Here is an 18,054-nt window from a genome sequence, read left to right on the forward strand (position 1 = left end):
AAACTCTGGGCATCAGGGAAAGAGGGATAACAAATCTGTATTCAGATACAAAAAGAAATGGTCTAATGTTTGCTCTGATAAAAGTATGGTATCTTTAATGTATGAGGCCCACAAATTTGCTAGACTCAGTAATCCCAAGTCAAATGACATGTCCTTGCAAAACTAGTTGCACAGTGTTAATCATTTACAACGCAAATAAGCAATTAGCAGTTATGTGATCCATAGCTTTAGGGCTTAGTACTTCGTGGGCTGAATGGCTGTCACTGAAAGAGTCAGATATGGATAAAAGCTAACAGGATGAGTGTGGCTGAAGTGCATGAATTCTAAAATTTATAGCCTCCGCCTATTAAAGCAAATTATCTTACAAGAGTAGTGGTTCTCAAACTTTACGATATGTCAGAATCATCTGGCAGGCATCTTAAAGCACAGATTGCTGGGGCCCACCACCACTGTTTCTGATTCAATTTGATTTGAGCTTGGGCCCAAGAATTTGCATTTCTAACAAGGACCCAGTTCTTCCTACATTTCTAGACATAAACACTGTACTTTCTTTTTTTCTTTTTAAAGATTTTATTTATTCATTCATGAGAGACAGAGGGATAGAGAGAGAGAGAGAGAGAGAAGCAGAGGGAGAAGCAGGCTCCCAAGGAGTAGGGAGCCTGATGCGGGACTCAATCCCAGGACCCTGGGATCATGACCTGAGCCGAAGGCAGACGCTTAACCATCTGAGCCACCCGGGCGCCCATAAACACTGTACTTTCATCTCATATTGAGAAACACTGCAGGAGAGGGTTTATTTACGTGCTCATGGAGGGTGTAAGGTTCAATATAGCTCCAAAACATTTCTCCCAAACTTTCCAATATTCCTCGACATTCAAGTGATCATTTGTGCTGTGTATTAAGAGTCCTCCTAATAAAACAGTACTTTTAATTTTAGATTTATTCAAACCAACGAACTCTCTGCCTTGCTTCTTTGACTATTAATGACATTCCATTTGCTGCAAGTTGGTGATTATTGCATCGAGACCTGTTTTCCCTTGTGATTCTGGTCTGTATCATCATGGTTGAAGTAACACTGATCTAAATATACATATCAGCTATTCTACCTGCCTGCCTTCTATATCAGTGAGATAAAATATTGAATTCACTGATCTCCCAAACTAGCCAAGCTAAATTAGAAGAGGACGTAAACTCTAGATGCCTTGGCTCTGCCAAGGAAATATTCTATCTACTTCTTGGAAATTTCAATCGGAATTTAATGAGATGCTGAGAAGGAAGTGCCTAGATGCTGAGCATCTGACTTAAGTGAGAGTCAAAATATATTGTTGGACTTAAATTGAGATTCTATTCCAGGTCCAGGGCAATCTGGAAAACAAATATCCAAAATGTAATAAATTCTCGTTTTTGTAGTTAATGTACCTAGCACAGATAGTAGATGTCTTGAAAGAATGAGTCCAAGAATGTGAAAAATTAATGGAAATATAACTATGCCTATTTGAGGTTTTAAAATTGTCATTAATTATTAAAAAGTAAATGGATCACAGCTCTACTTTTAAAAACATGACCAATAATGGGGACACCTAGGTGGTTCAGTTGGTTAAACGTCTGCCTTGGGATCAGGTCGCGATCTCACGGTCCTGGGATTGAGCCCGGTGTTGGGCTTCCTGCTCGGTGGGGAGTCTACTTCTCTCCCTTTCCCTCTGCCCCTACCCCCACAACTTGTGCTCTTTCTTTCTCTCAAATGAATAAATAAAATCTTTAAAAAATAAACATGACCAGTATAAAAATCAATATTTACTTGAAAAATAAACCAATAGTTACTTTTATAGTTCCTATAAAAGGATTTTGCTTTATGGAGGTATTCAGAATATTTGTTCAAAAATAAGCTAGCTTTCTGCATTTTAAAAGATTCAAATTACACATAATTTACTGAAAAATTTAGTATCAAAATTTTTATACAGGGCAATAAAAATAACAGCATAGCATACCATGTCCCAAACACTCTTCCAAGTATTTTGTGGTGTTATCCATTCGGTTAATTCACAATAACACCATGAGGCAGGTGCTTTTAGCACTCTCAGTTAAAGATGAGGGATCTCACAGCTAATCAATGACTAATTTGAACTTGATGAGCCTGGCTTCACTGTCCTTCACTGACCATTTTTTAGTACTTCTTTGTAAGTACCTCTTGTTTTTGCAGTTTGTTCCAGCTAGCACTTTTGGTCTCATACTCACATTTTTTGATATTTTTTATAGTGAAGTTTGAGTAAAGACAAGTGAGAAGTGATTTGTACGGTATAAAATGTTTATGTCAATGTTTTCTATATCTGTAGCCAAATAGACAGACTTCCAGGAAATCATTTCTAAACATAATGATTAGAAATCTACCAAAATTAATAAATACCAATCAATCTATAATTTGTTAAAAAGTGTGCATTTATAGTTACTTTCATCTTAAACATAAATTAACTATGTAATGCAGGCAGATTCTTACAAAGAGATTATGACCTAGGAAGAGGTATAAGAAATATGTAAAACAGTTTTATAAAGTACTCCTGAAATTAAAATGTAGCATTAATTTTATTATAATGCAAGATAACATTTGGTAATCGTTTGTTGTGTGATATTGACTACACACTACAAACAAAATGATGGTTATTGCTATCGGTCCCATAATTAATTCTCATTTTCTGATTTAGGGGTTTTAAAATATTCAAAATCTCATTAGAGAGTCATACAATTTTTCCATTGACAGCATGCATTTAAATTTTGCCCTTCTGATACTTTTGAAATTAGCCTTTGAGGAAGAAATACTTGGAAAAAAATTTGATTAGCAAAGCATACCAAAACTCTTAATTTTCAGATAACCATGTCTCTGTAATATACAAAACAATATGGAAAAATTAAATATGATATTGATTGTGAGACCAATTTGTTTTCTGGCCTCATCTTGTAAATTATGTGCTGTTTTATTGTTCTTTGCTGTTATTTATTAAGAGGTGGTGGTATCCATAGAAGCCTGTACCTTGTTGTTTGTACTTCACATAACTTGGGTTGTTTTACAAATAACTGGCTCCATAAAAAAGAGGAAATGTTTTCCTATTTCAGTAATTTTCCACTGATACCCTTCAGAATTTACTTTATATCTTGCAATTTATCATTAGAGTTCTACTACCAGTGAAGACCCAAACTAAGTTTTGAGGCAGGTAGTGCTTTAAAAAAATAAAATAAGAACTTGCAGTTGTATGAGTGAAAATTAGTAACACTAACTAGAGTATAAATTATTTTTCTGTAAGCTATATAAAACAAATAGCATAATAGGTCTAGTTTTGACCTGATTTGCAATTAGGAATGAGGAAACATTTTGCTCGTGAAATTATTAACAGTATCAGGGGAGTTCACTGAAATGTCCCTGGGTCTGTACCATGAACTGTACTTGCAAAATGAACCCAAATGTCTATGATCACAGTTTCCCTTGAGCAACTTGCTTTAAAATTTAAATGCAAAGAAATACTTTCCTGTGCATGTTTAAAAGTTTATTTACTCAAAATGATACACACATAAATACTTTGCTTCTGAGTAATTGTTTTGCTTTTTAGTTCATAATTATGACAATTTACAAGTATTTTTCTCTGAGGAAAAAATAACAAAAGTTTACATTGGTAACTCTTCTTGGAAATTTCCACACAATAAATTCAGAAAAATATTTCTTTCAATATATATTTTTTAAGAAGGGTAATGGACATAATAGTAGTAGTCTCTTTTTTACTGAGATAATCCTAGTGACATGATGCAGTCTGCACTCTGAGCAGCACTGGCCTCCTGTTCCAAATCTTCCTTTGGGGATGCTTGCGGATCAGGATCTGGGGAAGGAGGCAGATGAAATTATAGGTAAATTAAATGAGAACTCAAAGTGAACAATCTGAAGCAACACTGAGTGATGTTAGTGACAATTACCTTCCAGCTCACCCGGGCTTTTTATGAATTTAGTGCTTTCATGACCATATCATTCCAATCATTTGTTCTGTTCAATAATGCTTTTTTCTCATATCAAATAATACATGTTAGAACATCTGGAATAATACAGGAGAAAACACACGGTTGAGCATCTGGAAAATACAGAAAGGTACAAAAGGAGAGCAAAGAAATTCCCAATCCTATCATTCAGAGATAATCGTTGTTAAAATTATTGTCAATTTCAACCTAGCATCTTATTTATCTAACTTTCTGCCTATATGAAAATTGAGATAATATCACATAAAAATGTGTATATTTCCTTTTGTACAACAGAAACTCATATTAAGAAGTATCCTTCAAAATCCTATTATAGTGGCTGCAACATAAGGAACATTATCCGTACTCCTATAAACAATGAGCATGTATATTTTGGCATACCTTTTCCAATGTTTCTCTTAAAATTAAAAAAATTCTATGCAGAAGTATGCTAGTCAGTAGAGCATGTGCCTCTTGATCTCAGGATTATAAGTTCAAACCCCATGTTAGGTGTAGAGATTAATTAATAAAATTTTTAAAAATTCTATGCAAAATTATTCATCAAAAATATTATCTCTTAAATTATTATTTTATAATTATTACAGTCAAACTTTTCATATGGTTAATTGATATTGCACCTCTTTTTAAAATTAACTGTACATTTACTTTATTGTAGATTTCTTTAGCTTACTTTTTAATTTTAGATTAAGCTTTTTCTTAGTCTATTAAATTCATTAAGCTTTTCTTAATCTACCTTTTAATTTTTGCAGAAGTTAATTATGTCAAGTATTTATTTTGTTTCAGAGAATTTATATTATTTCTGGGAAAAAACAATTTATATCAAATGCAAATATACAGAAGATCCCAATAAAATGCACATGTATTTTCAATTACATATAAACAAGTAAAACTGAACAGTATGACCTACTCAGTTAACTTAAAATCACAGATGCTTGAAGTATTAACACTACCACCAAAGCATTGCTACCAACCCAAGCTAGTATCTAAAAGATGTGTACAATTTTCTGAAGCATTGTGTCCTTTAAAATGTGTGCAAATCTAAAGTGGTATTAAAAAATAAAAACAAAACTGAGCAGGTATTAATTTTCAAGTGGAATTGAACAATGTAGAGTATATACTGACTTTAATATCATATTATATACACATATTCACACGTATATATGCATATATGGGTTGAAGATGACTATGACACTCTTACTCCAGTGAAAATTACATCTCAAGACTGCTTTTTTTAAAATTTCACCTTTTGAAAAAATTTTGGATCCATGAATAGTTAAATGGAACATTAAGCCCTGTAAAGGATTAACAGAGTGGAACGATTCACATGGTTGAAGGTCAATATTGAATTTATTTATCAGCTTGTACATTTAGTAAATTGTTTTTGAGCCCCTTTAATTGCAAGGTGCAGTACCAGCTCTTAGACCTGAAGGGCTGTGAATTAGAACAGATGGCATCTCTAGGTGGAAATCACATGTTTTTAGTAGCGTGTCTAGTTCGTGTTTATATAAATGTCTCCAGTTGTTTTAATCGCATTCGAAGCAATGAGTCTATATTTCCACCAAGACTGGTAGGTAAAGTTTCTTTCATCTTTTCCCCATCTCTTGTTAATACCCTGCAGAATCAAGATCCATATCCATGGGTGAAGTTCACAGATGGGATTTCATATCTGTGATTGGCAGTCTAAATGAGATTCAAGGTCAGAGATAGAGAATCAAATGAAAAGTCAGGGGATAATGGCCAGTTGTGCTTATCATTCTCTTTCTTCCCTGCTTTCAGGCAGAAACACACTCCAGTGGCTGTCATTCACTCATTACTAGGGCTGTCTCTGCCCGGGCTGGGAGTGACACAGCAGGATATTGCTGTCTGAATTGCTAAGTATCCCTTAGGCAAAGACAATAATTAAAATATTCAGATTTCAAAATGGTAATTTTTTTGGCCTAACACTGGGATATAAGTGGATAAGAATATAGAATAAATTGTAAGTACGGCGCCATGCCAAATGAAGCACGTCTTCCTTTTGTCATTTAGTTCTTTCTGCCACTTCTCTGTAATATGGCCATGTGCATGCATATTAATATGTGGCATATTTACATACATGTACAGTATATAATTTTAATGTGCATTGTTATGTATCAGAGAAAGATAGCTTTGTAATAGTTGCTATTGACTAACTGTTCCGAAGCACTTGCTAGACATAATATCTCTGAGGTCAAAATAAATATAATTTGTTCTTTTCACATTTGCAGGTGTGGGAGCAGTTAAATGAGGCTGAATTAATATTTGTAGAATTTCTCCTTTAGCCTAACACAGGGCTAATATTGTCACTTCATTTCATTGAATTCTCACAAAAGTTTACTCTATCAGTATAATTATATCTAAAGCCTAATTAAAAACACTGAGTTTCCAGAAGTTATATAATTTCCCAGAAATCAAACAGCCAGTACAAGGTAAAATTAAGATTTTAGCTGGGTTTTCTCTGACTCCTAAACCTATGCTTTTTCAGATACGAGTTGCTTAAAGTGATGATGGACCGAGGTTGGACCTATAGGTGTAAGAGGGTCAATGTTTCCCAAACAGTGAGGTGTTCTTTATAGTATGGGAAGGCTAGCCTTGTTTAGTCAAGAATTTATAAACATTAAGAAACCAATTTTTTTAGAGATTTCATTTATTTATTTGAGAGACTGAGCAAATGAGAGAGAAAGCACAAGCAGAGGGGAGGGGCAGAAGGAAAGGGAGAAGCAGACTCCCCTGCTGATCAGGAAGCCTGACTCGGGGCTTGATCCCAGGACCCCGGGATCATGACCTGAGCCGGAGGCAGACGCTTAACCGACTGAGCCACCCAGGCGCCCCAAGAAACCAATATAATGTGGTTCCTTAGCCCCCGCCCTTACTCCCATCGAGTTGTATTAAAATATACAACACCAATTCTACTTGTTCATATGATTGGCTTAAAGTTATTTCACTTCTTTGACCTTTCACATGTTCTATAAATTTATATCAGTGGTAGAAGAGTTGTATTTCTCAACCTAGGACAATTGAATGGAATTCAGAGGTCACAGATTCAAATGCCTATGGCTTTCACACCTATGTGCAGATTAGGTTGGACGAGAAAGAATAGTGAGTGGTGGGGTGGGCCTGTTATGAACTGGAGCCTATAATGTAAGTTCCTCATGAAGGTGTTTAGATCCAGTTAGAAATAAACATAGAATGTCTTATTTGTTTCAGAGGTACAGGTCTGTGATTCAACAGTCTTACACAATTCACAGCGCTCACCATAGCACATACCCTCCCCAATGTCCATCACCCAGCCACCCCATCCCTCCCACCCCCCACCACTCCAGCAACCCTCAGTTTGTTTCCTGAGATTAAGAATTCCTCATATCAGTGAGGTCATATGATACATGTCTTTCTCTGATTGACTTATTTCACTCAGCATAACACCCTCCAGTTCCATCCACGTTGTTGCAAATGGCAAGATTTCATTCCTTTTGATGGCTGCATATATTCCATTGTGTGTGTGTGTATATATATATATATATATATATATATATATATATATATATCACCTCTTCTTTATCCATTCATCTGTCGATGGACATCTTGGCTCTTTCCACAGTTTGGCTATTGTGGACATTGCTGCTGTAAACATCAGGTGCACGTACCCCTTCAGATCACTACATTTGTATCTTTGGGGTAAATACCCAGCAGTTCAATTGCTGGATCATATGGTAGCTCTATTTTCAACTTTTTGAGGAACCTCCATACTGTTTTCCAGAGTGGCCGCACCAGCTTGCCTTCCCACCAACAGTGTAGGAGGGTGCCCCTTTCTCCGCATCCCCGCCAACATCTGTCCTTTCCTGACTTGTTAATTTCAGCCATTCTGACTGGTGTGAGGTGGTATCTCATTGAGGTTTTGATTTGGACTTCCCTGATGCCGAGCGATGTTGAGCACTTTTTCATGTGTCTGTTGGCCATTTGGATGTCTTCTTTGGAAAAATGTCTGTTCGTGTCTTCTGCCCATTTCTTGATTGGATTATTTGTTCTTTGGGTGTTGAGTTTGACAAGTTCTTTATAGATTTTGGAACTAGCCCTTTATCTGATATGTCATTTGCAAATATAAATGAAGGGGGGAATCAGAGGGGAAGACGAACCATGAGAGACTATGGACTCTGAGAAACAAACTGAGGGTTCTAGAGGGGAGGGGGGTGGGGGGATGGGTTAGCCTGGTGATGGGTATTAAGGAGGGCACATATTGCATGGAGCACTGGGTGTTATGCACAAACAATGAATCATGGGACACTACATCAAAAACTAATGATGTAATGTATGGTGATTAACATAACAGAATAAAAAAATTTTAAAAAGAGAACAAAGAAAACTCAAAAAAAAAAAAAGCAAAAATGTCTCAGTCAGACATGACACTTGGATATGAACTAATTCAACCCAAGGTTGCAAGTGTACAGTGCTTAGTGTTCACTTAGCGAACACTTAAGTGTGCACAGATATTTTGAGCACCTCAGAAGTTAGTATAATACTAAAATATTATCAGAATTCAGTTATATGTTCCATTTCCTTAAGTAATCCTTCTGTGAAGAACACTCTAATTATTTTCAAAGAGATCAAAGCAGTATAGTTGCTGATACATGTCTTCGGAAATACTCCTTTAGGGGCTCCTGGGTGGCTCAGTTGGTTGAGTGTCTGACTCTTGATTTTGGCTCAGGTCATGATCTCAGGGTCATGAGATCAAGCTCCTTGTGGAGCTCCACACTCAGCATGGAGTCTGCTTGTTCCTCTCCCTCTGCTCCCCGCCCCCTGTTCCCTCCCCCTCTGTCTCTCAAATAAATAAATAAATAAAATCTTAAAAAAAAATACCCCTTTAACCATAAAATAAGAAGTAAGGAAAACCATGACTCAAGACCTCTTTCAAGGTCAGGAGGTATGGTTATGCCTATTTTATAAACGAGAAATTTAAGTCACTAGGGAAAGGTAAATATGGTATAAAACATTTCTAAGAAATTAAATCACAGGCATCTGAGGTCTAGCACTTCAAAACTCATATTAGAGATTATAAAAGTTTAAAGGTATATGGGTTGTTCTTTGGAGGGGTGGTAAAATGAGAGAAACCATCAAGCTTTTGCATGGAGGCACCCCTGGGGTTTCCTAAAGCTTACGCTTTGGTGCAAGGGCCATCTAGGGGGTTGATTTGACATTTGTGGCTGGCCAGGCTGTGCCTTCTTCTCCTCTTCTCTTTGTTTGCCCCCTTGAAGTTGTGTTCTGGGCGAAGAGGCTTCCCTTCCGTGATGGAGCAATAGAAGAGGACCTCTGGGTCAAAAGTTTTCCATGTAGTTCTTTTCCCTTTCCTAGAACTCCCCTGATCGCCCAGGATGTCCTGGTTGGCCTCACTGTGTGTGTATTGAGCAGTACTCAGACTGCTCAGCACTTGCTTCCAATGAATATCCAGGCTCTGTGGATTACTTCTCCATCTTTCACTTTGCTTTGCTATTTCTCCTTGTTCAGCAGTGCAGTGTGAATAGACTGGATTATAAGTTAATGCAGACCTATGGGTTGTTGCTAGGACAAAAAGGCAGGCTTTGTTTGGGGAATGACATTTGTTCTCCAGTTTTCCCCTGGAAACATAAGAGCCTTTCCTTTTTAAGCAGATTTTTTCATTCTGAAACCATGGTAAATATTTCCAATTGATTGGATAGGCATAGTGTACATTTCAGGGACACTGCTGCTGATGGGGAATCTTCAGCTGAGCACACACTCATGTGTTACTATCTTACAGGAGGCGATCGAGATCGGATGACAGCAAACCATGAGAGCTACCTCCTTATGGCGAGCACCCAGAATGATATGGAAGACTGGGTTAAGTCCATCCGCCGAGTCATATGGGGACCTTTCGGAGGAGGTAAGTATATATAGAATTGTGGAAGAACAGAAAGGGAGGTCAAACTTGTTCATCCTTGCCCTCCCAGTTGATGTTACTATGAGCTCCTATTTTCAAATGGACGACCATTAAAATAAATAGTAAACCATTCCATGTTACTGGACATATATCTAAGTGACTCTCAGAAGTTAATTTAAATCAAATATCATCAATAACCAACTTTCTTCTATGAATATCTTGAATTATAAAAAGGGATGATATAATTTTTTTTGGATTTTTCCATTTCACTAACAATAAATAGTTATAGGAATTGTACTATAAATGTAGATTAGTTAGGATTATGCGGATATGGGGAAAAATTTTTTTTGATTAGTATCTTTGGAAAGGAACTTAGCCCTGAGATGATCAGTGATATCGAAGAAGAATGATATCAAAGATGAGAATCTGATGATTACTAGAGTAACAAAATGCTTTGTGATCAGGCATTTTGTTTGTGGATTTGATAAATTTTTAAAAATCTTAGTTAATACAGTTTTGAGAATGCACTATTTGAAGAATAAACTAAATGGTACTATAAATAGAACTAAAAGGAGGAAGAAAGGGTAAGAGACATGATATTTGTCTATCAAGGATAATAAAATAAATAGATATGACATAAACAGACAAATTACATAAGTCAAAAATTCAGCAAGTGGAACCAAAAACGGTAAGGACTCAAAAAAATTTGTCTATAACCAACATGCATTTTCCAAAATGTAAAGCCTAATTATTTTATGTTCATGCAGTTAAAACATATTGTATTAAATCAAATTCGTCTTTAGCAAACCAGTTATATAATTCCAATATTTATTTTATATTCTCTTTTGTGTGTTGTCAGCATCCTGAACTCAAAAGTGAATTTTTTTTTCCCTTAACATCTTAGATAATTCTTAGGCTAGAGTTGTACTTTTTCCAGAATATTATATAAATGGAATCATACAGTATCAGCCACTAAGTCTGGTTTCTTTCACTTTGTGGAACACACTGGAGAGTCATCCATGTGTTTGCACATATCAGCGGTCTGTTCTTTTACATTGCTATGTAGTATATTGCAGGAATGTACTGCGATTTGTTTATTCACTCACCAGTTAATGAATGTTTGTTTCTGGTTTGGGCAATAATGAGTAAATTTGCTGTAAACAGTTGCATACAAAAAAAAAAAAAAAGATACTTCTTAGGCTGACTCACCACTTTATATTTTAGCATAGCTTCAAAGATGTACTTTAAAAAGTTGGAAAGTTAGGTTTTACCAGGTGAACGTTACAGGTCTGCAAATTGTCTGTTTTCTAGCAGGGCCTTCTGTTGGGGAAGGGGGCGATTCCTCACGGGGTGACTGTTCATTCCAGTTTGCCTGGTAACAGTCTGGTTTACAACTGTCATCCCAGAATAATCATTGATAGTGCTGCTTTCCACTTTCATGGTATCGTAGTTCTACGGTGACAACTTCTACGGTCACCCTATCCATATGCTTAAAATGGCTAGTAAATGACTATGTAAAACATTCGAAAAGGCCTGTGGGCAGAGATTCCCCTACAACATTAGCAAAAGATTGCTCACGATTAGTCTTGAGTCATGTACCCCCATGCTGGAGGTTCGCTGATTAGCTTCAGAGCCAGGGATTTGTGGGGTGCCTGAAGATGTATCTTTTCAAAGTTCCTGTCATTTCTAAAGACTCTCTTTCCCCCTAGTTTCCCCCTAGTCACATTTCTGGGGCTTCTGAGTTTAGGAGGATCCTCAATATCTGCCGAAGGAGGTATTTTTGTTTGGGATTATTTCCACGAAGTGTGCCATTTTCTCCCTTTCCTCCACTTCCATCTGCCCTTTTCTCAGAAAAATGAATGGGATCCAGTTAGCTTTATTAAATCAGTAGCCACAGATGTCCTACCAGCTCAGGAGTCCCAGAAGTTATCCCAGTGGGACTAGACAAGACCTATATATAAAACTTCAAATTTATGAACTTGGAAGGGAGCTCTGGTACTTGAGAGGTCTGTATACAGTCATCCCCCCTCATCTGTGGTTTCTCTTTCTGCAGTTTTCAGTTACTCGCGGTCAACCATGGTCCAGAAACAGATAATGCTCCTTCTGGTCTATCGTCAGAAGGTCAATAGTAACCTAATGCTATGTCACAGTGCCTACGTCATTCCCCTCACTTCATCTCATCACATAGGCATTTTATCATCTCACATCATCACAAGAAGAAGGGTGAATACACTACAAGATATTTTGAGAGAGTGACAACAGTCACATAACTTTTATTACAGTGTGTTGTTATAATTGTTCTAGTTTATTGTTATTCATTATTGTTAATTTCTCACTGTCCTCAATTTATAGATTAAACCTTATCATAAGTATCTATCTAAGGAAAAAACATAATATATATAAGGTTCAGTACTATCCCCAGTTTCAGGCATCCACTGGGGGTCTTGGAACATATTTCCTGTGGATAAGAGTGGACTACTGTACTTTATCCTATGCAGTGAGCTTCAGGGATTTCGTAAATGTTTGATTCAAATTTACTTGTAAAGAGATATATTTTAGCATAGAACACTTACCATAGAAACAATGCTCCAGTAAAAATTTTTCTGCTCTTTTTGTTTAATTGAAGAGTGTTATGAGAATGCAAGGCAAACTTTTAAAGGACTCATTCAGTTTGCAATAAATCCTTTGTGATCCACCTGAACATTAGAATTGTTTAAAGTAAATAGAGACTATAGAACCAAACTGAATATTGACATTGGTAGCAGATTGCAATTGTCACCCATAATCTAGGGTTTCAAATGTTTGTATTACTATCCCCTCTCTCTGCTCATTGATTGAATTTTAAAGAAATATCATAAATTTGAATTTCAAACAAATTTATATAACTAAAACCCCTTTTATTTATCTTATATATTAGGAGTACACTTAACATTTCGTTGAAAATATGTTTCCTACTGATGAAGAATAGTTTAAAACCACTGTTTTAGTTCATACCCAGATTTTGTGGAGTAGGTCATTAAGACCCAGGGAGGGTGACTAACTTGCCAAATGTCAATCACACTGTGAGTAACAGAACTACAAAGAAAACCCATGGCTTCCGGTTTGTGAGCTCCTCCTGCTTTCTCGCACAACAATGTGGTCTATTACCTCTATTGTGGGAATGGAAAACCTGCAATTACAAGCCCATTCCTTACTAGTAGTATATCCTTCAGTATATGAAAACAAAAAATTTTAAAATTATGCTAATTAAAATAAATATGGCTTTTCAAGTCCTTCAAAAATACCTGAATTGATAAGATCAAGAAAGCAAAAATACAACCACCAGATTGGGAAGAGGTATTTCCAGATCATATATTTAATAATGAACTTGTATCCAGAATTTATAATGAACTCTTAACAACTCAATAATAAAGAGAAATTAAAAATTTGACTCATTTTGACTCAATTAAAAAATGAGCAAAGAATCTGAATAGGGGCACCTGGGTGGCTTACTCAGTTAAGCATCTGCCTTCAGCTCAGGTAATGATCCTGAGGTCCTGGGATCGAGTCCCACATCAGGTTCCCTGCTCTGCAGGGAACCTACTTCTCCCTCTGCCTCTCTCTCTCTCTGTCAAATAAATAAATAAAATCTTAAGAAAAAAAAATAATCTGAATAAACATTTCTCCAAAACATTCAAATGGCCAAAAAGCACATGGAAAAATGTTCAGTGCTATTAGTCATCTGGGAAATGCAAGTCAAAATCACAATGAGATACCACTTTACACCCACTAGGGTGGCTAGAGTCAAAAAGTCCAATAATAATAAGTATTGATGAGGATGTGGAAAAATCAAAACGCTCCTACATTGCTAATGGGAATGCAAAATGGTGCAGCTGCTTTGGAAAAGAGTCTGGAAAGTCCTCAATCAATTAAACACAGAGTTATCATAGACTGTCATTTGCACTCCTAGGTAGATACATACCCAAGAGAAATGAAAATATATGGTCACACAGAAACTTGTATGTGAATATTTATAGCAGCGTTATTGCTAATAGTCCAAAAGTGGAAAAGCCCAACTGTCCATCAATGGACAAATGAGTCAATAGAATGTGGTATATCCATACCAGGGATTATTATGCAGCCATAAAAAAGGAATGTGGTACTGATACATACTACAATGTGAATAAACCTTGAAAACATTATGCTAAGTGGAAGAAGCCAGTCACAAAAGGCTACATAGCATCTGATTCTGTTCACATGAAAGTACAGAACAGGGAAAACTATAGAAACAGAAAGTAGATTGGTGGTCATTTAGTGCTGGGATGGGAATGTTGGGGGGGAGTGGTAGTCCAAGATAAGGGATTTCTTGTTGAGGGGATGAAAATATTCTAAAATTAACTATGATGATGGTTGTATATATCTGTGAATGTGCTAAAAAGCAATGACTTGTACACTTGAAATGGGTGAACCCTATATGTTAATTATATCTCAGAAAAGCTGTTAAAAAATTCTTCAATTGCCATAATTGTCTTTCATAAGAAAATACATTTTCTCCTCCCTATCTTAGTTATGGAACCCAAGATTCTGTTAATCTTAAATAAAGACCTCTTAGATTTCAGTCTCCCTCCCGCTACTTAAATATTGTTGTGGTCATTGATTAAATGGTATCTGCAAGACATTTGGAAGGTGACCTATCACTCTGATATACAATTTCTGTATGCCTCCTTTGGATACATTTTAAATGTGTTTATTACAGAAAGGGCATTTCATTACCTACACTGCACTTTCACAGCCTGTTTTTAAAAAGTTAAAGTTTTTCATGAGACACCTAAGCTTATCCTTGGTCAGGTTGCATATACATGTAAAATCTTCCCCCTTTACCATTACAATAATATGACATATGATGAAAAATAGGAGACACCCGAGGAGCTTGCCAAGCTTTTCAGTCTCTTAGAAATGAAAAACTGTTATGCGAAAATCATAAAATGTAGGGCTTTGGAATTATAGGCCTTTTCTTTTTATTAAATAAAGCAAACTTACAATGGACATTCAGATAAGGGAAGGGAACCAATGGAAATGGAAGAAGTAGACGTTCGCTTAACAACCTAGCTTGATAACAAAATTCCCGTATTGAATCTAGATACTTCAGCTTTGTGTTATCTGCTTAAAACCACTTGTAAACAGTTGCTTCCCATTAATAATGCTGAGAGGCACATTGTTTCTGCCTAAAAATCAAATCTGAGATTTAGGATGTCAAAGCATTTATTTAGCTTTGGAAAAGTTTACGTTTGTTTTGCTTATTTTTGCTTTTTTTTAAAAAAAACTTTTTTTTTTTTTAAGATTTACTTATTTATTTGAGAGAGAGAGAGAGAGAGCACAAGTGGAGGGAGGGGCATAGTGAGAAGAGAGAGAACCTCCGGCAGACCCCCTGCTGAGCGCCAAGTCCCGCGTGAGGCTCAGTCCCAGGACCCTGAGATCATGACCTGAGCTGAAATCAAGAGTTGGACGCTTAACTGACTGAGCCACCCAGGTGTCCCTCCACTGTTTTTTTGTCTTTTGTCTTTTGGAGGTTTTTTTGTTTTTGTTTTTTTAACAATTCTTTTCAATTGTTTTTGAGGCAATGTATATGGACGTGCCAAGCCCATGGTCTGGGAAGAGTGTGAATCCACTGAGTGTTCATTAGATCTGAGTGTTTTGCCTAACTTTAACTACTAACAAAATCAGGTTCTCCCTGTATTTCTGTCTCCTTACAAAAAGAGTTGAGTCAGAGACCCACTGATGCAGTAAAAATACTGAATGTGAATAATCTTCATGATGAATAACTGGCATGTGGTCAAGCAAGGGTTAATTAAGCGGTAATGTGGTCTTGCCTCTGACATAGGCAGCTACGTGATCTTGGATAAGGGGTATTAGCCCCCAGACTTTCAGTTTGCTTGTTTGTGAAATAAGAAAATTAAACAAAACCCTTTTAACTGAGATCCGTTCCAGCTCCAAAGTCCTGGGATTACATGTGTTCCCTCCATGCCAATGCTCAGGTCAGTGAGGTTTTCAGCGGGCTGAGGTGCTTCTCAGTCCAGCCTTGCCACTGTCTTGTTTATACCGAGTTATACTTTGTGGTTCCTTATTTTCCTAGTAGCATGCTGTGACACTGAGGGCAAAAACAAGTTTGAACCTAGGGCAGAAATCACTACTAATGATTCCTTCTGTGACAAAATACTACCTATCTGGGCATGCTGGTCAGAGAAATGATGTTTCTAAGGGGAGTGCCTTTGCAGTATTCCTCACAGTTTTGTAACAGCGCCTGTCAAATGGCTTGGAAGGAACGCAGAAACCTTGGCGGTCAGTTGGGGTTAAAGCACTAGCAGTCTGAATCTGCTCATGGACTAGCCAGGATGAATGATTAACCCAGTGAGTCAACTGTTCAGTGAGTGGGATTGAGAGTGTTGGTGGACATGGGGGCTGGGGCGGAGAGGGTGCATGCAAGAGCAGAGGAGAAAGTTGAAAACCGGATTGGTTTTCAAACCATAGCCAGAGACATATATATATATATATATATACATATATATATATGTATAAATATGCATAAACACGCACCCATGAGTTGAGTTGACTTGTTTGTAAGGTTATACCTGCAGGTTCTTTGTTACCAAATGGAGACTATTTTTCTATTTCACAGTCACACACGTATGTACAAGTCCGCACACATATGTTTCAGTGATATGCACATTGAAACCAGCACTCACAAATAGATTGAATCGCAAAATCTCTGAAAAAGTCTTGTATACGAAGAGAATAAATGCAGGAAGGAGGGGGGTAAAAGTTTTCCCCCTGGAGCTGGTTTGGTGCCGTTTGCTTTTAGGAGCGGCTGAGGCAGCCACAGCCAGCTCTCAAGGAGCTGCACAGACAAGGGCAGGGAAGTCAACGCAAAGTCAGAGGAAGAAGAGAGGGGTTCACACACCGTGTGGCATTCTCCCTCCTCCCCGCATGCTGTTGTGATTGCACCTGCTGCATGTGACCGGCGGGCAGCCACCGCGCAGCTGCCTCCGTGCTAGCTCCCGCCCAGCCCTCATTGAGAAAAGGGGAGCCGGAGCCGGAGGAGGGGGAGGAGAAACTCCCTGCAGAGCTGCCTCCTCCACGGATCCCAGGAGGCTCCTTGGAATGGGCACTCGACTGTTCTGACGTGGAGACTCCCTCGGGAGCCCCGGCCGTTTGAAGACAGAAGGGAAAAGGGAGAAGCCCGCAGAGAGCATCAAAGGCTGAGGGGTGCTCTAAAAGGAACTGGGGAGTCCTTTGAAAAGAACCTATCATGCACTGAAATGCTTTCTGGAGAAGGGGCCATTAGCTGCCTCCCCTTTTGCTCAGATGAAAGGAGCCAGCAAGGACGGTCCTGAAGTATTCCTCAGGGGCCTTTTTGTCATTGTTCCTTTTTCCCCCTTGCACACGACTGTTTGCTGACCTTTCCAGAAGAATCTCAGCCCCCCCCACCAGTTCCAGCTGAGAAGACAGTTCTTAATAAAACAAAACAAAACAAAACAAAACCAGCTCCTGCAGTTTGAATGGGAGGTGCAGCTTGCTTGCTGCGGTTCTTTTTGCTGTGACATTTTGGAATGTCTGCAGAAACTTCAAAACAAAACAAAACACCAAAACCATAAAACTCCTTGGATTAGGCAAGAGAAAAGGAAGTTTTTTTTGCCAAAACAAGAAGTAAAGGAGAGGTGGTAACTTATCCCTGATCCAGGACCTGGATGATAAAAGCCTTCAAGTTCTAGGAATCAGCACTTCCATCCTAACAAATAGACAGGAGAAGGAGTAGCTGTGGGGTACCGCGCAGAGGCAGGTTTTAAAAAGAAGCCTGAGACTGGTTCAGAACCTCAGGCCTGTGTGATGCCTGAAGACCGAACTACTGGGGGACGCCCCTCAGGTGCCTTAGCATCAACTCCCTTCATTCCTAAAACTACATACCGAAGAATCAAACGGTGTTTTAGTTTTCGAAAAGGTAGGTAGATGATCTGTTAACGTCCCTTTAAAAAATATACATAGATTTGCGGATGCTTTAAGGTCAGTTGATGTTCGGATAAAATGGAAGTTTGAAAACCAAGAGATTAGAACTGTACGGGAGTGATTGCTGTGTCTCTGCTTGCCTATATTTATTT

At 37.7% G+C, this 18,054-nt stretch overlaps 1 protein-coding gene across 6 annotated transcripts in view; it reads left to right on the forward strand.

Moving 5' to 3' along the window:
* The window catches only part of ARHGAP24 (Rho GTPase activating protein 24), a 495,495-nt gene that overhangs the window by 417,382 nt on the left and 60,059 nt on the right, over positions 1 to 18,054 (forward strand). For 5 of the 6 annotated variants that reach the window (XM_025887159.2, XM_025887158.2, XM_025887160.2 and 2 more), the window contains one exon: positions 9,803 to 9,925. In XM_025887159.2, coding sequence (XP_025742944.1) covers positions 9,803 to 9,925 — 123 coding nt within the window. Of the gene's footprint in view, positions 1 to 9,802; positions 9,926 to 16,996; positions 17,898 to 18,054 lie in introns of those variants that run through there. The other variant, XM_073891883.1, reaches the window with a different exon arrangement.

The sequence above is a fragment of the Callorhinus ursinus genome, unplaced genomic scaffold (genome assembly GCF_003265705.2).
Source record: "Callorhinus ursinus isolate GAN/ISIS: 27379988/994484 unplaced genomic scaffold, GSC_fseal_2.0 scaffold4, whole genome shotgun sequence".
Taxonomy (NCBI): Eukaryota; Metazoa; Chordata; class Mammalia; order Carnivora; family Otariidae; genus Callorhinus; species Callorhinus ursinus.